Genomic DNA, 22,304 nt, shown 5'->3' on the forward strand with positions numbered 1-22,304 from the left:
TGTCCGCAAACTTTCGTTTACCTCTCAGCTTTGGTAAGATGCCAATATCGTAATTTATTTTGTTATTACTAGTACTTGTAAAACAAACCAAACTGTAGACGTCATTTACAGAAAAATGCGTGATCGGACACGTCCGTTTTATTGAGGTCGTGCGGAGAGTGATTAAGAGAGTATTGATTGGTTCCTTTGATTGTCTCACACGAGAAATTTGCGTCAAGCTTTCTATCATGAGGTAAAGACAATAGCAAGACAATCGATGATTGTCTCTTAGATGTAGCTTCCAGCGCACATCATTGTGTGGACCCCCGCTCCTCTTCCCTGGTCACCCAAGCAATCGTTGCAATTAGATCCACTGTTTGTTGCACAGTTTCTCTGCCAGGGAGTGAAAAATCTGCTGTTCAATCGTGTTGAGGGTTTCCTTCGTATTGCCCAAAGCTAACATGATTTGCACAGGAAAATGTAAATCACCGAGTGAACTTAAGTGACCGTGCTAGAAAGAAAACAATGGAGTTACAAATTCAATCTTAACAAAATCTGCAACGACACCTTGCGAAAAACGAACTTTGGGGGAATGTACGAATACAATTTCTCCGAAATTCATTTTACTACCCGAGCATTCACCTTCTAAAAGCTCAACACAACCAAACAACAGTTGGAAAAATTAGTATTCTGGATTACGTGAGCCACAATAGTTACGCAATCGATGATTTAAATTTGGCTGTTTACATTTCAATATTCATATCAACTGAACAGATTACCACAGGCCTAACGCTCCTTAATTTACGGAGTCCAGATTTGTCATTGAAGCAAGTACGTGCGACTTATTCTTGCCCCCAAAAGAGCTTAAAATCAGTTTTCCTATTCGATAGGTCGCTTATGGAATTTTTAGCATGACACAAAACCGTCCGGGTGTCTAGGATTTAAAGGGTATGCATTCCGATATCTATTGATGGACAATGGGAAAATTCCCAGAGCAGGGAGACATCGTGAAACATGAGACACCGAAGTTGCCATCTCTACACAAGTTAGCAGTCCATGCGGCATAAAAAGCTAAGAAAGTTTTCGATAAGTTAGGCTTCAGTTGTCATGATAGAGATTTCGCAAGGATTACGCAGAGTCCTGGGATGTTATTGTACTTTATAGACTAGCAAAGTGGCCACCGGTTTATATGCAATCCAAGAGAGGAGAGAAGTTTACCCAAAAGGTTACAAAGAGACGTCAGCTTGCTAGGCACTGATCTGACCAGGTCATGATAGTAAATAAGTTCCCAAGTTCCCACCGTTCACTTACCTTTTAAACGCTGCCGTACTAAATTATATCTGCGTAGCTCGGAAACGGTAAATGATCCGTCGTTGTTGAACTTCTCTTTGTTTGTGTTTCGGATCACTGCGTCACACAGCATGTTCTTCATTAACATTGTTTTATCCCCCGATATATATCGATTACACTCCGGAACATAGCCAAATTTCGAATTCAGTCCTTAGCCCTGCTAGTCCTGAACTGTGTTATTGGTACATTGATACCATATATCCTAGACAGCCTATATAGACCAGATAATTTTCCATCCACTTGGCGATATAGAGACATCGGATGTTTATCGCACCCCGGGGAATTAAAGAATCCTGCACGTCATGTACTCACAGAGTACCCTTGTCAATCAAAAGAACTCGTAATAACGATATCTGAAAGCACTACAAACTGTCCAATTTGGAAATAATTAGTTCGAGGAATTTTAGACCACGATGGAGTCGTATTTCCTGGTTGGTCTGCTGTACACCAAACTGATCAAATTACTTGTTGATCGACATGTATCTAAATTGATATGAGCTAAGAAAAACTTCACAAAATTTATTGGCTATCAGTAGGCGTGATTATAGCTCATCCATAGTGAATGCACCAATATCACTTTTATGGAGGACAAGGGGTTGCTAAACAGTTACTAAACTCTGTCTGGAAAAAAAAAAAAAACTCATGCAAAGCGAGCAGTATGGGTTGCTTTTCTATTCTGACGGTCCACAAGTTTCTATTTCTTTTTTATGGCCAGAACTTTGATGACTTTCAAAATGTAATAACTCAAGTAATTTGACAAGGCTTATCGAGCACGCAATTTTTGCTTTTGTTTCGGTCTATAACCTTAAGGCTTCTTAAACCACAACTGACAGCAACAATAAAATTTTAATATCATGAAAAATTTATCACACTGGTTTACAAATTCACCGATTAAAGAAAGTTTACATGTACAATCTCGCACTCATTTGAAGAGGCTCATGGAATTAGCTCCCCTGAGTTCCTCCGTTTCCTCCATAAAATGTCCGTTTTTGTAAGAATGAGTACAACTAAAGATTGTTGTTCTTGTTGTTGTTGTTGTTGTTGTTGTTGTTGTTGTTGTTGTTGCTGCTGCTGCTGCTGCTGTTGTTAACAATCCTATCTAAAAAAATGTACGCTTTTGTAGGAAGGAGTACAACAAAAGATTGTTGTTGTTGTAGTCGTCGTCGTCGTTTTTATTGTTGTTGTTGTTGTTGTTGTTGTTGTTGCTGTTACTGTTGAGCCTGATTGAAACTTACTAGAACTGCAAATCACTGTTGACAAACTTTACAGGAGTTTGAAAACCACTGAGTAGTTGACTTTCGGTACGTTAGACCGCAACAACCAACATTTTGAGAATTAACCTTAAACGGACGATCCACAATATACAAACTGATAACCTTAAGTTAGTAGCCCTGAATATCACGTCAGTTCATATACATTTTTACATGGTTGCTTGCCTGAGGTAAGAGACCTGCCTTTGCATATAAGCTGATCTCCGAAGTTTTATTCTTCTATCTTCCAAACTTCAAAGCAAAACGGAATTCTAAATCCGTGTTCTTGGATGGTTGGAAGAAACAATTTCGGGAAAACCTCCAGATAGCTAAGCATTTTGAGATCTCGATTGTTCAGTTGTCTTCACAAGCTCGATATGTTCTGGGCAAACTGTGGGTTTGTCCTCTCCGTTTTTGACTTCTTCTCTGTTGTTTTCTCCTCTTACTTCTTCCTCTTTTTTGTTAGCATCTTCTTTCTTATCCTCCAGTGCTCCTCCCTTTTCATCGAAACGATCAACGACAGGAGGAACGTCTATGCACCTAAAAGAAATTAAAGGGAATTTAGGTTTCGAAATGTTTTAGCTAGCGGAATAATTTGGCCCCAGAACAGCGCACAGGTGTAATTTTTCTATGGTTTGAACTGTTGCTCTGATGGAGTTGTCACTAGGCCTGTACCGATTGTGCTCGTAAAATGCTGGAAAGTTACTCACTGGAATGCCAAATTTTAGTTTTCGCTCTGATCTTCACAATAATTGCTAACGTCGGTCAAGAATAATAGCTTGAAACTTAGCTTTAAAGAGTTGTTCGCAAAGCAGCTGTCTGTGAAGGGAAAACATCGGTTACTTATTAAAAAGTTGAGAACATTCAAGAAAATCGCATTAATTGAAGTTTTCTATGAAAGCATTGGCCGTTTTGAGCTTGATAAGTGCTCTAAACCTACATTTAGCTTAAAAGTTGCTCAGAAAGGCAAAACTTGCTCGAATTGGCTAGAACCGCAAAAAGTTGCTCTAAAAGCCAAAAGTTGTTCAAAGGTTGCCAAGCACAATCGGGAAAGGCCTAGTTGTTACTGGTTTTGACATTGTAACAACGCTCTTGAGACCACCACACTAACCTCTGATGAGTGGCGTCAACTAGTATAGAACTGGTGGTTCATCTCAGAACACTCTTCAACGGACAGAAGAGAGTGTATTGAAACTTGCAAACTACACGCTCTCCATCGCCGTTAGGTCGATATCGCTAAAAAGTAGGCTTAAATGCATCTTTCCGAGGGCTCAGTTGTTTAACTCTGGCATCCATGGATAATAGCCCTTGTGTGATCCCCCTTCCCCACTCTACCTCCCCCCCCCCCTCCCTGCACTTCCCCGCCAGGTTCCAGCATTTCTTGTTAGTTAGCCCAAACAAATTTCGGGTGCCCATTTATACAGCTGAGAGGAGAGAGGCACAGTACATCACTTACCAGAGAAGACACAGGGGAATAATCTTGACAGCGGCACACAAAAGGAATACAAAACCGTTGAATGTATGTCCGAGAGTTCTCAGATACACGTTGTTAAACAGCATCGCGCCAAGAAATTGTGAGATGACGCTAAAAATGCCATATGCACAAAACAAAGACCCTGCAAAAGGGAAAATTATCATTACAGAGGTGATGTCTTACTGGAAGAGAAATAACACATAGCATTCAGTGTATAGTCATTCCGCACTGTGGAGGGCAGGACTTGTAATTTAAAGGGTCATTCTCAACTAGTAATGCACTACGCACGGGGGCAGCATGAATTGGAGGCCAATTATGGCCATTTAATTTCGGTGTAACTGGGGGTTCCTCGCGGAGTCGTTCTCACGGATTCCATGTAAAATGATTGGGTTTTTTCCTTACTTAGCGTTTAGAGGTCACCGGTGCTCATTGACCAAGTGCAATGTCGGATCGATCTCGCGCAATTTATCACATCTTGATAAAATTAGAGTTTTCGGATAATGACAAAAGCGAACAGCCCTAATGCAAACTGGTTGAGATGGAACAAGGACCCCAGAGCCGCCAGATCTGTAATGAAAGTTCAGGGAAAGAACCGAAAATCCGTAGTAACACCACAAGCGTCCTAAAAAGCAGAACTTAAGAATGTTGATAAGTGATACTTCCACTTGGGGAAAATACGAAGAACAAATAGCGCTTTATGAAACCGCTGCTTGATTGCTTTCATCTGAAGGTGTTTTATCCACACTAGAAAGTAGCCACCCACTCTTTCCCAAACTTGAGGATTTTGTCCTCAAGGCAGTTTAAATGATTAACTATCCATTTGTTTGTCCGTTTATTCGTCTGACTGTCTATGGGCCGAGACTGTCTGCCACGCTGTTTGTTCGTCTGTCTGTGTGACGCAAGGACTTGTCTCCCTCTCTGGCTGACGGACTGTCCGCTGTCTGTCTGTCTGTCTATCTGTCTGTCTACATGTCTGCCCGTCTGCCTGTTTATAGCCTGTCACGGGGGCTCAAGGAGTAACTAATTGAACGTCTGGGAGAGACTAGCGCTAGTCTGTTCACAATGTGTCAATCAATACTTACCCTGCTCATCAGCTCCTACTATTCTTGACATAATGCCAGCAAAGACTGGGGTGACGGTTGTTTTGAAAAAGCCTAGCATTGGCGCTGTGAAGGCAAACAACCAAATCGTACCGTAATATCGTTACAGCTGAAAAGATCATACCATTTAAATACCATTTACGGAAACTGTGATTGCTTATTTACTCGTTTTCAGCAAAAATAAGCAACGAAAATTTGACAGATTGAAGGGTGTGGACGTGTTGTTACGACGGCAACATGCATTGGTATTCCACCCAGACACCCATAGGAGACAAATTGAAGTAACTCGATTTCTCAAATGCGACTGGATATCAGCATTTATTTACGTTTTACGCGTCGTTCCTTTGTCAGTGGACGGTTAAATTATCATTTCTTGTGTTATTGGCCAGTACGCGTCATTTGGGTTCGTTGTTATTGCACTTGGACAGGTTGTTTCTCTGGTGCATCTCGAAGACAGTTCAACTACTTTTATTCACCAAAAACTTAAACTTTTAGACTTTTGTTCCAATTTTGCGAAAGTTGTGATTAACTTGTAACGCGGACTTCGGGTCGTTCTATTCTTTCTCTCGTATGATTATAGACCGAGTTGGACCCAGACTTAGTCGTCCTATTGCCGTTGCTGACAGCGTACTTACAGGTTTCAATTCACCCGTAACAGATTCTTTCAGAAAAAAAAAGTGATTGTACAGTTATACCCACCTAGGAACACCAGCCAAGTGCGAGTTGCAAATGCCAGCAGCACCATTTCACCCATTTGACAAACCATCGAAATCCCACTGGTCACCATCTCACTGAAGAACTTTCTCAGCAACTTGACACCAATGGCACCTCCCAGTCCTGCAATGAACATTCTGTACGCCAAAAAGTACCCAACGAGCTTGGGACTAAAACAGAGGGGGCTCCTCATGACAAAAAGAGCGGTTACACCTCCGAGCCCCTGAGTTGTTAGGGTGATGATTGCTCCAGTGAAGACTAAAAGTAGTAAACTTTTCCTTCCACCTTCTCGCTTCTTTCTGAAGACGTCAACAAGTGTCTTTAAGCTCCTGCAATCGAAGAACTTATTTTTCACGTTGATGGCTCGCACGGGGTTTTCTGGGACCAGGAAAATGACCCAGAGTGCGGAAGCGACATGGCATGCCAAAATCAGCCATGTTGGGGCGATGAAGCCGAATGTGTGGATCCATAGACCGCTGGTCAACTGACTCAAGACACCACCCATGAAGACAAGCATCTGTATGATTGCTGTTGGCAAGATTGGGTGGTTAAAGTCCTTTCGACAGGCAGTCTTAGTAATATGCAAACGTTGGTGTGAAAATGTGTATCTAAACACCCAAAGAGGCTGTGATCAACGAAACGTAATAATGAGTTCCTATGCTAATGAGCCGCTTGGTAGACAGGAAGCAGAGCAGGGTTTGACCACATATCTTTCAAGCTGCCACTTTTCTTGATGCCTTAGTCTACCTCATCCCCCCACCCCATTCTCTGGGCCAGTTGTTATGAAACAGTCTTTACTCCGCAGTTTTATCACCTCAATGCGACGCTTTGTACATTGCCTCCCTCTTCACCCTCCTCTTGTTTTAGGTACAAGCTTTCTCTGCCCAACATGCCAGTAAGCATAAGGGCAGTAAGTAAGTGGGCTTCTCTCGACAAAAAACTGTACTTCCATGGAAAGTTTCGCTGTAATAAAAGTCGTTTTTCTTACCTATTCTAAAGGCCACTCCCGTCTTCTCAGTGGTATCAGCAATATACGACATGGAGGCTAACATGAGGGTTGTCAAGAATCCTGAGAAGCCGCTGATCGCTGAGCCCACAAACAGCACATACAAAGGCCACTCAAAGTACATGATCATGAGCACCAATATGGTCTGTAATAAAGTTCCAATGGCAGGCGCCATGAGAGCAGGTTTTCGTCGGCCACTCTTGTCTGTCCAAGGCCCCCAAAATGGTGCCACGATCAGCGAAGGTATGGCCATAAAGAACGTATTTCCCAAGTCGATTTTTGTGGCCAGACTTTGGACCTGATGGAGGGTGATTTTAAAAAGTAAAGTTTGGTTGTTTAAACGTCAAGCTGTTTGCATGATGCATGTATGCCGAGGAAAAACGCCAAAAGCCTATACATGTATCTTCATGAGTTGTAACCTGTAATTGATAAGGCCCAATGGTTTTCTGGTAAGAGGCGTGTACTTATCTGCATACTAGGAGACCGTATACGAACATTAAAGCGTTCAGCGACAACAGAACTGAGCTGTGATCATTAAATGCCTCAAGAAAGAGATGTACAATTTTGCATAATAAGTCAACCTATTTTCGCATTTTCAGTGATTGGTTCTTACTTATGTTCAATTGGAGGACAGACCCATAGATGACGTTATTGAAATTTCCAGAAAAAAGGCACACGAGGCGATAGCCAAGTGTGTCATTGATGTATGCTCAATCAAGTGTACGTTGACGGTTAAGTTGCACATCTTCCTATTTCCATAACTGCAGCAAATGACTAGCCTATAGCAAAACCCTAACGTCAGCATATCTGTTGCACAAGGTTGACAACACACTTTACGTCGAGTGGTATTACGTCAGTGAACGGCATATCATTTCACTGGTCACCTTACCTGTTGTTCAAGATCCTTCAACGTAGAATTGAGCTCAGTGAAATTGCAGCCAAGCCCTTCTTTTTCCACCACAAGTTCATCGTAAGGGAAGCCCCTTTTCTCGCTGAGGGTGCTGTAAACATATTGATCCCAGATCGGCATGCTAGTCATCAGTCCGAACGTGTAAAGCAAAATGACTGGTTCCACTGTTAGGTATCGTCTCCATCCGGGAGATATTTTTCGAGGCATTGTAAATGAGCGTCTGTCACTGCAATCTCAGAATGCCAAATCGCTAAAAAAGAGGTGGATAAAAGATGATTTGTTGTCAAAGATCCTTTTTACGACAGCAAATGTCTTGTAATTCCTGTTCAATGGATTAAAACACAGGGCTGATTGCATGACTGGTTAGTTTGTTCCCACCTAGTTACAATATCACAATAGGTTCAGAAGGAATTTTATTGCCTTGTGAAGGAGCTCAGTCATGGTATTTTGAATTATTCTGGCCACGCAAAAAATTACCTTTAAATTGAAGGAAACCGGAAAATAGTAGTTTACTAATATAGAAAAACACCAAAGAGATAATAATAATAAGCCGTAAAGGAACAAGGATGGTTAAGGATGGAGAAGATAAACTCAGATTGCAAACGACGAACGTGAAACTTTTCAAGACGCGCGAAAGGTGACGTAGCTCCTTTATTTAATGTTACTTTTTGGGCCTCTGGATGTTGCTTTACTTAATTCACATCACTTTGACTGTGGCTAGCATCCTATATAAAAGACGCCAAATTATATTTGGGTTCCTTAAGATTTGGCCAGTCAGAGTCTTGTCTGTGGGTCCCCCTGACTCTTGTGCGCTCTCGTTGACAAACTTCAATTGCTTATAGAATCGACAACAATTTTTGCTCCTTGACAGGCAACTGCTTTCAGCTCATTTGGTCTCGCGATAGGGCTGGTCAGTACTACTTGAAGAATCTGAGAGCTGAGAGATGCGGAAAACGTCCAAGGAATTCTTATCTCTGAAATCATCTTAAAAAATTGTGCGACGTTACAAAAACTTTTACAACAGTCAGCGATTACATTAGCATTTGTATCACGTCTTCACTCAAAGCTTGCAGAAAAGATCGTAAAACTCACCCTCCGCTCTAAATTTGGACCTGTTAAATAAATTTGCAGCACTTGCTGGCAATATTTGCTCACCAATATAATGAACTAAAAGAGTTGTATTTGTCTATTGTTTGTTTGTTTTCACATGTCAGAGCTGTAAGAAATTTTAGGGAGCTCAGCAGCCTCGTTCCCAGAAAAAACCTTGGAAAGCCTTGGGAACGAGGTTGGAAGTTAAGCTCAAGATATTTTACAGCTTCCGAAATTACCTCGCTTCTGTGTTCGATTAAATTGTTGTGTAAATATGTGAAAAGTGCCGTGAATGAAAATGGCTATTACGCAATCAGCTGCATTACGAAGTTCAGTGTACGTCAAAACTTCAAAAAAAAAAACGTTCAGCCAAAAAAGGGATGATTTTGAGACATCTTTCACGTAGTCTCAGGTTCGTCCGTCCTGATAAAACATCGCAACCCATGAAAATGAAAATTGAAAACAACCGTGACACACAGAACAAGACAATAGTAGCTTGATATTCAGGTCATTTCAACACTCAAACGAAAAACCTGCCTCTCCGGCCGGTTCTCAACAATAGCTTCTTAAAGACGTTTCAAATTCCTGTTGATGAAATGAAAACTAGTACAAACTACTAAGACAGACAGGAACATTTACCCCAAGAAAAATAGACACAACTTAATAAAAAGCCCAAAATTTTGATTCTAAAGATTTCGTAAATTATATTATGTCAGACGTACACTACTAAAGCTGTGCAAACATACCTAAGCTGCATTTTCTATCAGTAGAACTGATTTTAAGATGGAAACGACGAGTAAAAATCGAGTTCCTTACTTGAGAGACAAGATTGTCCAGTGAAACAAGTACTTGTTTCTTATTGTCTTATAGTTTCCAGTGTCAGCGCAATAAATCAGTTTAGGATTGCACCGTCCCCAGACACAATGATGCACATCAGAAGTAATATTTTCGTTGCCTTGGAGGCAGATCAGGTACCGAAACAGTCTCTTCCTACGGAAACTGATGTAAACGTGAAACACCATAGCTGCTATTTACGGTAATCCGTACAACATGACTCTTGTAAAGCCGAAAGCCATTCAATCTTCAGTATTTTTGAGACTGAACTTTAATTTGCAATGCAAGATGACTATGCAGGTCAAAGGATGTCAAAGAATGACATGACAAAGCAAGTAATTTGACTTTTTATTCTAAAAGACGAGAGATATTTAAGAAGCAACAGAATAAAAAGGTTTGGACCGGAGCAGGCTAAGTTAGTTGCAACAGAGTCCACCTACCTTTTCTATACAGATCTACTCTTTTAGCTTCGTCCCAAATCGACAATGATCCTCTATTTGTGTTTTGCGTCATTAAAGGCGTCATATATACATTTCCTATTTATTTACCTACTGTAACGGAATCTTTCCCATTGCCCTCGTCACACTATGCGATTGGGAGTGGGTTGGAGATGTTGAAACTTCCCACTCACCATTCACCATTGAGGCGCGATTTCTCGTATCCAATATTTAGAATCCTGCAAGCTGAACTGCTTCAACACAAGTTGCAGGGATTACAGTTTGTACCCCCAGGTCATAATTTGGATTCCCCCAAATGATTACCTCACATGCATGTCTTTAGTAGTCAGAGTTTTGAGAGTTCAGCGTAAAGTCCCGCGAACTGCAGGCATAATAAATTGCATGTTGACCGCAATCTAACGAGAAATAACTACTTACTGCCGGAAGAATGCGGAACATCCTTCTGATGACTGGTACTTTTTTTTTGTTACATTCTGCATTCTATTATTGACACTCTAGCTCAAAAAACGCAGTAAATTACGCCTTTGGCGTGATGTTTCTACTATGATTAATCACATACCTTTATGATTGTGGAACAATGTTTATAATGCTGATACAAATTATGGAGACAATCTTTTTAGGTTATTAATTTTATTCTTGTGATCTTCTGATTTATTTTATCACTGATTGTGATGTATTTTACTTTTTATTTCGATGTAAATATGATTAGAACTAGGATTATAATTTTCACTTTAATTTTTTATTTGTGAATAGTTTTAATACAAAAATTTTGTAAAGCGCATGTGAACATATCCACATGTTAATACGCGCTATAAAAGTATCATTATTATCATTATTGTTATTGTTATTATTATTATTATTGTCATTATTATTATCATCATTATCATCATTTTCATTATTATCATTAGTATCATTAGTATCATTAGTATTATTATTATTATTACTATTTCTAAGAATGAACTTGAGACAAAATGGAAGGTATTGTGCCATTGTTGCAGTTTCTGACTTCAGAAAGCGGCGGAAATCGAGCCTACATTATAGTATGCGATATTTTATTATATTCGATTCAAATACACAGGAAATGTAATGTTTATGATGTACGAAGTTGATCGATGTATGAGACCATTTGTCTAAAAGCAGTTTTTATTTAAAGTTTAAAAAGCTGCTGAAGCATGTTGTTTTGAGTTTGACCCCAAATCAGATATTCTCGAACCCAGGCGTACTCGACGCCTTTTGAACGCAACGGGCCATGGGACGATCAAATCAACTGCGAGGATAAAAGTTGTTATACCGTACTCATTGTCGGTGCTCGCAGTCATAGAAGGAAAACGAGGATTACTGCCTTCTTAACGGCGTTGATAATGTATTTTCTGTTTTTTTTTTTTTTTTTTTTTTTTTTTTTCTTTCTGATAAGACTTGACGCGGTCGCTTATCAATACATTCTCTAACTCATTAATAATTCATCGAGTTTAACAAAAGGAATCACAACTGTGACGGTGTTTAGATATCTGATCTTAATTAGCATAGATTTTTACGATTTTATTTCTCCTTAGTTTTAGTTTCGATTGACAAGACATATAAAACACTCAAGGCAGTTTTGTTTGACCACATTTCCAAACACCTCAATTGCAAAATTCGTCAAAAATACTCCGCTGCGAGTCGTATTTTCAACTCCCTTCTGGCGGTGTTAGGAAACGTGGTCAAACGCGGTCTTTCGTTCTCAATATATTACATACAATACTTGAGACGTGCAGAAGTTACTGGCCTTTGCATCAAAATCTTTCTAAACATCTTGCGCGAACTTTGTCCTGATGGTTTCAAAGACAATCAATTAGCCTCTTGGGTTGTAATAAGGTTAAGTCGGCGTTAATAACGTGTCCCTGATGATATATTATCGAAAGACCTTTTTTCTAAATCTCATTTTGAGTTGTAAAATCCCGACAAATGTACAAACAAAACGCGTAAAAAGATTCTAAGCGAAACAGAACGAGTAGTTATAGAAAAAAATCAGGGGTTACAAGGATGGAGTGTATTTATATAGACTTCGTTAACTTTGATTTTGTTAACCGGGTGTCAAGATATCAAGATTAAAACTGGTGAAATTTCGTACGATTTGGTCACTAGTTTATCTTTTTTATTGATATAGGTCTGCTCTTACCACTTTTGGCATTTTTCTCTCTTTTGCAAGATAGTAAAGTTTATATGCTCGCGTACGTACTTATTAAACAACGATAAGCTAGCCAGGACTTATAACATTTCATATAATTCTACGTTTGGAAGAATTTCGGGATTTTGTCCCAGATGACTAGGTATTATATAGACATATTTCAATCTGTGTACTGAAACTTGGCCTATTTCTTTTGCTCCAGACTGCTCACCACTGCTTCCTCGTTGTATTTGGTAAAATCGACCCATGTGTTGCAATAATTTTCTGTTATTTCCTTTTCGGTAAAATACGGATCATTTAAGACCTCTTGTCCTCATATCAAGGTTCGTGTGACCCATAATTTCCGTGTTTACTTCTCGACTCCGGATATATGCTTTGATATGGACTCCACGTGGCCAGCAAAGCTCCGTGTCAGTATGCAAATGACCAACCTTGCACATTGACTTTTATAGTATGGACCATTCAACACAAAGCAGGGTCTCTGTTTTGAGCATTCTTTGCAGCATTGAATGCTGTGTTCCTCCAAACAAAAGTGGAATAAACATCAGCCTTTATACCAACGTGGTGTTTCGCTGTAAATAACTCAACGGGGGTTCATTTTAAAACGCGTGGTCCTCTTTTATTGTATAGAGCGGCGGAACAAAAGAAGACGAATGAGTGGCATTTTTCCATGTAATCTTGCGAGCATTAACGGTCAGGGGTTATCGCTCTGTCTTCTAAAAATGGCAATTGAGCCTTGTGTCTTTTTGAATACCGTTTTAATGTGCTGTTTACTTACTCCGACGGTTAACACTCATCGCCATCAGTTGGATGGGAACGACCGAGTGCAAACATCGGACATTGCTCTGCGTTTACATTGTCAGGCAACATTCTCGATTCCATCTCGGCTAAGGTATGGTTAAGATATAGCTTTTCACAAGTGACTTCTCTCCTAACCTCTCTCGAGTATAAGTGCCGCAAAGTATAGTTCAAGTGTGTGTTAATCCAACGAGGTGATCAATCTAGTGTTCTCTAAACGCTGTAAAATTCAAACGGAGACCTGCAGGGACATCGAGTTTGCAAAATTCGAAGTTCTATATATTCAAACTAAGTTCGGTGTGCAAAGTCAAAACATGCATCGTCATCTTCCACAAAAGAGTCTTGTTATTTTCATCAAAGCAGAATAGTGAACGCAGATAACCTGCAAGGTGCAAAGTAAACTTAGTTATTTGTCATGCTAGAAGTTGATAATCACTTCCGTCCCAAAAGTAAATACGCTGGTCACTAAATACTCGATCCTTAGACTGTGTGCTTCGTTTGCATGCATTATGACTTTCTAGTCAGTTCCCCTCGCTATTTATGTTCCTTGCATTTATCATTGGCGGGTCAAAGTAAAAAATCTATCGTTCCTTTTTGTATACTGAGTTTCCTAAGCAAAGTAGTAATGGATGAGCAAATACGAAGCACAGAACACCAACGTATAATTTTGCCATACAGTTATTTTATAATATTTTCTTCCATCATTTTGCTATAGTGTTAACAGCTCGTGCAAGCCCTAGGCGAAGTCGCCAAACGTCGTGTTTATGAACAAGTTGCACTTGTGGGTGTCAAACATTCAGTAAGTAAGCGAGTTTCTGAGTCCATTAACAAATGATTACCTTGATTTATCTTTGTTTCTGGGTTAGACGATTAATTGCTTAAGAAAACATCGGCCTTGCGGCAAAAGAGTTATGCATATTTAGTTTGCACCTGAATGCATCAGTAGCCAGGTAAATCCAAACATAACTTCATTATTCAATAGTGGTATAAACATAACGTTTTGTCGTGATAACGCCATGATAATAATTTATAATCAATACTTTATTACTGTGTTGTTAGATATGAAGAAGACAGTCTCGAGAAGTCCGTCCTCAAGCAAACACAGTCCATCACGTAAGATCAAACCTTGCCATTGTTAAGTTTGTTTATTTAGTTGACATATTAGTTAGTTTCATTTAGATTTAATTAAATCTTAAGTTTGTTAAATGTTTGTTTAGATCAATGTACAAGTTAACATGAAAAACCAGCAGTTCTGAACAAATGCTGTAACTAAATTCCCTGTCTTTTCCTTCTTTCTCCGTGTTTTTTCTTCTTTTTTTTTACCATATGAGAAAGCATTCCCTGATTAAATTTAAACTTGTCAGACCATGCATTTCAGGATATGTAGTATCGTTAAAAAACTGAAATAGGACTTCAGTTTGTCTTTTGAAGACCATGCTTTTGGAAGACCCTTCTTGCTTCTTGTACTTTATGCAGATAATAATTTTTCAGGGTTTTTCTAATTTTCTTGCTAACTGCTCTCGCAAATTCTATGCAAGGATTGGCCTGCTAAGCCTCCTCCGAGGGCATCAAAGAAGCAGAGACTGTTAGGAGAAAATGATGCTCGGATACGAGCCAACGCCGACGAAATATTTTCTCCTTATTATTTTCGTTTTTCCATCGTGTTCAAGGACGACCGAAAAAGCCAACAAAGCCTTACAAGAAATATAGAGAAACCTGAAAAATTCAATAGCGCCGAAAAATTAAACAAAAAGACAGACTTAATGTGTTTTTTTCTCGGTTGAAGATCTTAAAATATTGCTTTCCGCACTGACTCAAGGTTAAAACGAAATACCAAAAAAGCTCGCCTCGAATGGAAAAGAATGATAGATTGCACGTGCACATGACATTTCGTAAAGAAATGGCCACAATCTCTCTAGATGACGTTCGCGGGAAAGGCACCTGATGTATTTAATTCCTTTTTATTTCGGAAAATTTTAGCGGTATAAGTATTAATTGTCTTATAGCATGCTCATTTATATTAGCTTATACTAGTTTTTTGGAGGTCTTGATACAATGTTCTTGGTTGAAAGGTAGAACGCTTAAGAAAACCGTTGTGGTTTAAAGATGTGAGTCGACAACATTCTACTACACGGAGTAAACTAAGTTTGAAACAATGTACAACGCTCTAAATCAAAGCAGCTGAATATTGAAACAGAATGCAATGATATAGCCATAAAACATTTTTTAGCAAATATTTAAATAAATCCTTGGAACCTTTTAGTCACCTCTATCTAATTGATATCAAATGACAAGCACCATAGCATTACGTTAAAAAAAAACAAAAAAAAAAAAAAACATTGTGGACACAAATTAACTTGCTTAAAAAATCCATGGCTATTATTATCATAAGCCAAAAGAAATGATATAAAAGATGGCGGCTGTAGATTTTACCACAATATCTTGCGAACCTAGCATAGCCCATTTGGCAAAAGGAGAGCCATATTTTGCAATATTTGTCCCTGTACTAATGACATTGTGTATGCTTGGTTTGAAGCTTGTAGCATTTTTCTGTTTGTCTTTATGAACGTTGTTAAGGTTTTTGTGCGCTGAGATGTACCGGTCGCCATCTTTGTTTCCTAGGGGCATTTTAAGACCTGATCATCGTGATTCAAGATAACCATAGCTAACGACTTTATGTCTCATTTTCACGCGTCCAAAACGTTTCGAACAATTATTGCGAATGAAATGTCGTAGTTGCTAAATGAATGTAGACACACCGTCATGCATAGCTGCATAATTTTGCAACCTGTCACAAATTTTCAATTAGTTCTAGAAATTTCCAATTAACCCTCCCCATTATTAAACTCTTCAAAGTGAATTCAAAAATTCATTTCAGGGGTCTTACCTGTCTAAATTTAAACGTTCTTTGAATTGTCAATGTTGATTAGCTTATGTTATTATGACATACTTTCCGGGAATGAGAGCATCAAAGATTTCTATCTCTTGAGGTTTTTTTTCTGACCCTGAGCAATTTTGGAACCTTATATTTTGCCAAACACGGAATGTTATTATTTTTCTGGAAAAAAAAATGCATTCATTATTACATTTATCAGAGCGCGTTTTCGACGCGTTGAGTTTCGTTTTTACGACCGCACGACGCAAATGAACGTCTTTAACAACTACGGGGAACACCCGAAAATCTTTCAAGGTTATCGTAGTTTATGAAAAGTGATCATCTGTATATAGTTTATGAGCAGAACTTGTTGCGGAATTTCTTCGATAACTGCAAAAAAGGCTGTTTAGTAGAACTTATATGCACTGACTGACGGTGTAACCTCCGGCGATATCGGAAGACACTGTTGAAAAGTTCCTATAACCAAAGTAATTGTGATTTGGGGCTGGAGCAGTGTCAATGCCTTTATTAAAGGTCAGTCAACACATGAAGTCTTCATTAAAATAAATTCAGCTTGTTATCAACCAAAGTCTTTTGCGCATACGCTGACAAAAAAAAAAGAACAAAATAAAGTGGGCAAGCACGTTTGAATCGTGCGAAATTAGAAGCAAGTTCCACATTTTGAAGTGATTAAAGCAATCGACCGCCCGCGATGTTCTGTTGCTAGACAAGTTTCGTACACAAAACACTGTCCAGCAGTTTACACTTGCTCTTGTCAAACATCAAAATCACATTTTACACCTGTTAATTAACTGCTGTCCTGTTTTCTCTTTTTATAAGAAGGTCACTTTGTTGGTTGTTGTGTGAACCAGATCTGCTCAACGACAGGAAGCCAACGTGTTTTCGTCTCGTTATAAAACGAAACAGGCCCTTCAATATATTTACGAGCTTTCAAGATATTTGATAGTCCCGTGGCTCAGTTCATGGTTGGAATATTTTTACCATTGTGTGCTACTGACGTGTCGTTAATTAGTTCACAAAGTAAAGTCGCTCTTCCGAAACTCAATATAAGTAGTGGCCGGTATTAGAGCAATCTTCAACTGGATTTTCTGACTCCTGCCAAAGAAGTACACAGACATGCCTTTAAAACATGGTCCAGGTTAGTCTAATGATGTTCAAATGTTTCTTTTCGTTGCTCAGTGGTTTCTTAGCGTTATTATTTTACGAGGTGAATTATTTATGCCAGTTCCAGCGTGTCATGTTATGAACTGCATATTTCTTGGGTTGTTTATAACGAGCTCTACAGAATAGGAAGAGTAAAGATAGATTAAGAGACCACAAAAGTAAACAAAACCCATGAAAACGTGTTATCAACTGCCAGGAAAGAACTGGCATGCTAAACAGACAGACGAGTGCTAGCGACAGCAATAATATGACCGTTAGCTCTCTTAGAAATTTCGTTCTCGAATTTGTATTAAAGTAAAGACGCTTTCCTTTGCGGGATTCCATAGAAAATATTTCTGTGTGAGATTCTATGTAAAGCTTTTGTTGTAGTTTTACACTCAAGCAATATATACCAGCTATCACTCAGAACAGAGATGAAACGTGATTTCATCGTGTTGAGAGTTTAACTCGAAGATCTATCAAGCGCATCTTCCTAAACTTCTGACGAAACTCTAGTTGTGTGGAATGAAATGTCATTTACTTTTCGTTTCGTTCGATAATTTGAAAAAAGATGGCAGTCTGTCGCTAAATTTAACTCAATACGGTTATTCGTATCCTCCCATCTTTATCAAATGGAGTTAGTAGCATTGTGATTGAGGTGGAATAGACTTTTATACGATGCGTTTATCTTGATTTTGTCTGTTTTTCCAAGTTATAATTGAGACTGTTCAAGGGGGGTCTGTATTAGGGGACGCATGTCCAAAGTGAAACTTTGAACAACGTCGTTCCCACACGAGGCTATAGTGTGAATTGTTGTGAGCAAAGATTTACACGTGAATACCGAGAACATTAATTAATAACCAAAAAATAACTGATGTAAGTGAAAAAGGCCCTTTTCGAAAATCGCAACTTGACGAGAAGTGAAGTTTTTCACCGAGTTCCATTTCAACCAGTTGTCACATCTTTTCATTCCAACGTTTTTCAGGACAAAATTTCACTTGGTTGCAATTTGCAAGTTATACCGATCATTTGACCGAGAAGTCTTTCGCAATTTTGTAACCGTGTAAGCTGCACAGATTTCCGTGACTGTTAACATGATTTAATCTATCAGGGTGAACTCTTGGTCTCGTCAGATTTCAAAGATTGCCATAAACAAACCTAAGGGAAAAGAAGCTTTTGGACTTTTAAGAGCCGCGCCGTGTGTTTGTATATGGAAGTCAATGTTATACCAATGTTATCTGATCCCCTGCCGCCAGGAAGTAACTTTTTCCTCGCTCTTCCTGCAAAACAGTTGCATTATTTTTCTGCTTCCTTCGTGACTGTTAAGTTTGGATTGGAGCAAGAGGCAGACCTCTCAGTTTACCAAAAGCCTTTCAGAAATGGTGTGCAATCTATGCGGGGAAATTGGTCATTTGACAATCTCGTCTTAGTCCAGTAAGTTCTCGGGGGAATGGTACTTGCATAAAAATTGGCTTGGGGTGTGCAGCCCGCTTCCCAAAACCCCTACCCTATTCAAGACCGAAATCTGTGATTTTCCCTACCCCATTTATGACCTGACCAAAAATTCGATACCCTATTTAAGACCTGACCCTTAAATCAATGCCCTGTTTCAGACCTACCTCATAAGTTCAATAGTTCAGACCGGTGTTAATGGCATTGTGAAAGACTTTTGATGATGGTCTCGATAATAATGATGAAGTAGCTTCTAAACGAAAAAACCATACCCAATTCAAGACTGAAGTGCAAAAACCATGCCCTCTTTGAGACCAAAATGGTCAAAATCGATGCCCTATTTCTGACTAAAATGTCTAAAAAGCCTTAGCCTTTGGGGCTGCACATACCTATGTAGCCCATATAAGGGAGTACTCACCCCACCCCACCCCCGGTAGTTAATTTGACTAAATGTACATTGACCTTTGTTGACAATCATTTACTTCTCAAGAGCCAAATATACTGAAAAGATACGGTTTAAACAGGATAAGCACCACTGTTGTCGATTTGTGGTTTTTTACATGGTGATGCTGGTGGTGTTGCCACGCTATCTTACAACCGACCACAATCTTGAAGATCTTCATCCGTTCGTCTCACGCATCTTTCTTTCGCAAGGTTCCCGCTTCCTTCATCCAAATTCTCTCCGGCAATACAACAATGGTGAATTTCTATGTTTTTCCTTTTTCAAAGATTGCAACTACAACTTGCGGTTAACCTTCATAGCGAGCATTCCCATTCAACTGATGGTTTTCCGCATATTTTTGCAGGTTTTGTTCGCCCGAAAATGCGCAACGCTTGCATTTGCTCTACAGTCTATTGAGTGTCAAAGGATGTTGATTTGGATTACTAAATTATGGAACGCCAGAACTGTCTTATGATACTTTTTTTATGATATTGGGTGGTTATGTCATTATATTTAGTATTTATGTTATTATATTCGGTGATTAACTCATTATACTCGCTGCTTATTCCATTATACTCGGTGCTTATGTCTTTATATGCGGTGCTGTCTTCATTATATTCGGTGCTTATTCCATTATATTGGGTGCTTCCCTCGTTATATTCGGTGCTTTCTTCGTTATATTCGGTGCTTTTATCATTATATTCGCTGCTGTTTTTATTATATTCGGTGCTTTCTTCGTTATATTCGGTTCTAACTTTGTTTGGTGTTTTCTTCATTATTACGGGTGCTAACACTATTATATTCGGTGCTCTCTTCCTTATATTCGGTGCAAAGGCCATCATATTCGGCACTTCCTTTTTCGGTGATTACTTCATTATATTCGGTGCTTTCTTCGATATGATCGTCACCAGTCTTCGCAAGGGGCCGTACAATTTGGAGGTAGTCTAGGGAAAGCCGGGAAAAACGGGTGTCACGAAAACTCAGACCCCGAAACCTCAGACCCCGAAAACTCAGACCCCTCGAAATTAAAAACTCAATTGTTACCGCCTGAATTGCTCTATGGCCACAATGGGGCGAGATGTTTATCTTCGATTCTCCGGTTTATGTTGTCGCGTCGATCAAACGGTGAAAAACAAATATTTAACTTCTCAGGTTTATCGCTGTCGCGTCGGTCAAACAGTGAAGAACTAACAAGGTTTAGAACAGCAGCCGACACTGTTTTTGAAAACGGACCTTTTTTATGCAATCGTATGCAGCAAAAAAATGTGTTGTTCTCTGAAACATACTCGTTTGATCGCAATCTGCTTTTTGACTTTATGTGCGTTGCGTGACTGTCGGCACGTAAAAAGTCATACGTAAAAAGCACGTGAAAGTCGAACCGATTGATCTCGAAATGTGAGTGAACGAAAATTGAAAACTGGCGCGAAGGCCCCGCCACGAGGCAGATTTAATAATTAACTAATCCAGGCGGTATGAAAAAAAAAAGAAAGAAATAGAAGTGTTTGGTTTGAAACTTACTGTTTCCTGTAAGAAGTATTTACTATTCCCGTTATAAGTTGGAACGCAAACATGCTATCTCTATGTACTCTTTTTTTCTTTTTTTTTTTCTAAATTTTGTTAATTTCTGCGGGTTACGTGCCGACAGTCACACAATATCTCACTCGTTCGCTTCGCTCACTCGTGAGATATTGTTCTTGCCACGAGAACATAAAATTCATATCTTTGAGCCAACGTGTAATGTTCTTTTTATTATATGGAGAAACCAATTCAACAAAAGCAAAAGGCGGGAATCGTGACTTCATTGAACGATACGACACTCACAAAGGTGATATACGGAAAAATACGCCACTCGGGTCCCGGATGAAGTGGCGTATGGAATCTACGAGTGGTTTAGTTCCCAGTAAAACACTCTTCTCCATATGATAAAAAGACATAAGCACCGAGTATAATGGAATAAGCACGGAGTATAATGAGTTAATCACCGAATATAATAACATAAATACTAAATATAATGACATAACCACCCAAATGAATAAAAAAAGGTATCATAAGACAGTTCTGGCGTTCCATACTAAATGGTCAGACAGATTTGACAACACAAAAAAAAGAAAACACGCGAGGATCACGTTTTCAGGAGGAGTTTAGTGGCTGTGATTTCTTTGAAGTATTGCAGGACAAAAAAGGAAAAAGGTGGTCTTGTTTCCAATAGAACAACGGTCAATTTCTATGTTTCTTGTTTCGAAAGATCGAGGCACTCGAGTTTCTTCCTGGTCTTCATAACAAGCATTCCCGTGCAACTGAGGGTTTTCCGCATTTTGCCGAGTCCCGCCGTAGTTTTTGTGCGCCTTAAAAATGTGGGAAGCTTGCATTTGCAGCCTGTAGAGTGGTCGACAAGGGTGGACCTGGATTACTTTATGGGCAGACTTCCAGAAAAAAACAAAACAAAACAAAAAAACACGTGTGGATCACGTTTTCAGGCGGAGTTTAGGGGCTGTGATTTCTTGATTGAAGAGTTTAAGGGGTTACGTGAGTGAGTATAAAATTACACCATTAAAGGGTTCTATTTAAGGGGATTGACGGTACAGGATTTACTTTGGAATCAAGATAAGAAAAATGGCCATCTCTCAATCGCTCATCACCATCATCCTCATGGAACCTTCGTTTTCATTTTAACCACCTATCCAAACCTGAAAATTGATTTTCTTTTTTCATTTCCAATGTATCATGATTTGTTTTCAACTCTATAGTTTAAGACTACCTCTTTTGTTACAAGTTGTTGCAGTTCCTTAGCTTGACTGTAATTGTAAGTCCCCTGTTTTTAAACCAACAAAATTAATCGCTGTACAAGGTCAGTGACCCTGAATCATTTGGTAAAAAATATTTTCAAGTTGATGGTAATATCTTTTTCCGCTGGACCAATAGTAACATTATATTTCCGATCTTATGTTACAATAACTGTAACTGTAATTTGTTTTTGTTTTTCTCCAAATTGTTTTTCTGAATATTCATATTGCTTCACGCATCTTATCAGATATTACTAGCAAGAGTTCTAATGTTGTTTCTTCAATGTAGCATTAACTATAAACTTCTCTTTCTAAGAGAATACTAAACAGAGTTTTTGCCATTGGTGCATAATAAAGAGCCTATAATAAATGTTATTCCGGCGAAATGAGACAAACAAAAAATATCTTGTTGACAGGTGTTTTTTTTCCTGTCATTCCAGAATCGTAGTAAATCTATTT

At 39.0% G+C, this 22,304-nt stretch overlaps 1 protein-coding gene across 3 annotated transcripts; it reads right to left on the reverse strand.

Annotated features, from left to right (window-relative positions):
- Positions 1 to 123: 123 nt before the first annotated feature.
- LOC145477783 (proton-coupled folate transporter-like) lies at positions 124 to 10,198 on the reverse strand. 3 transcript variants are annotated; one of them, XM_081455604.1, is made up of 7 exons: positions 10,147 to 10,198; positions 7,763 to 8,033; positions 6,856 to 7,171; positions 5,853 to 6,395; positions 5,136 to 5,219; positions 4,036 to 4,195; positions 124 to 3,119 (listed from the first exon to the last, which is right to left on the reverse strand). In XM_081455604.1, the coding sequence occupies exons 2-7, from the start codon at positions 7,988 to 7,990 to the stop codon at positions 2,909 to 2,911; spliced, it is 1,542 nt and encodes a 513-aa protein (XP_081311730.1). In that variant the 5' UTR covers positions 7,991 to 8,033; positions 10,147 to 10,198; the 3' UTR covers positions 124 to 2,908. The 3 variants fall into 3 exon arrangements, with proteins under 3 accessions (XP_081311730.1, XP_081311732.1, XP_081311729.1); XM_081455606.1 differs by having other exon boundaries at positions 7,763 to 8,105; positions 10,147 to 10,178; XM_081455603.1 differs by lacking the exon at positions 10,147 to 10,198 and having other exon boundaries at positions 7,763 to 8,902.
- Positions 10,199 to 22,304: the final 12,106 nt, after the last annotated feature.

Source organism: Orbicella franksi, chromosome 2, assembly GCF_964199315.1.
Source record: "Orbicella franksi chromosome 2, jaOrbFran1.1, whole genome shotgun sequence".
Lineage (NCBI taxonomy): Eukaryota > Metazoa > Cnidaria > Anthozoa > Scleractinia > Merulinidae > Orbicella > Orbicella franksi.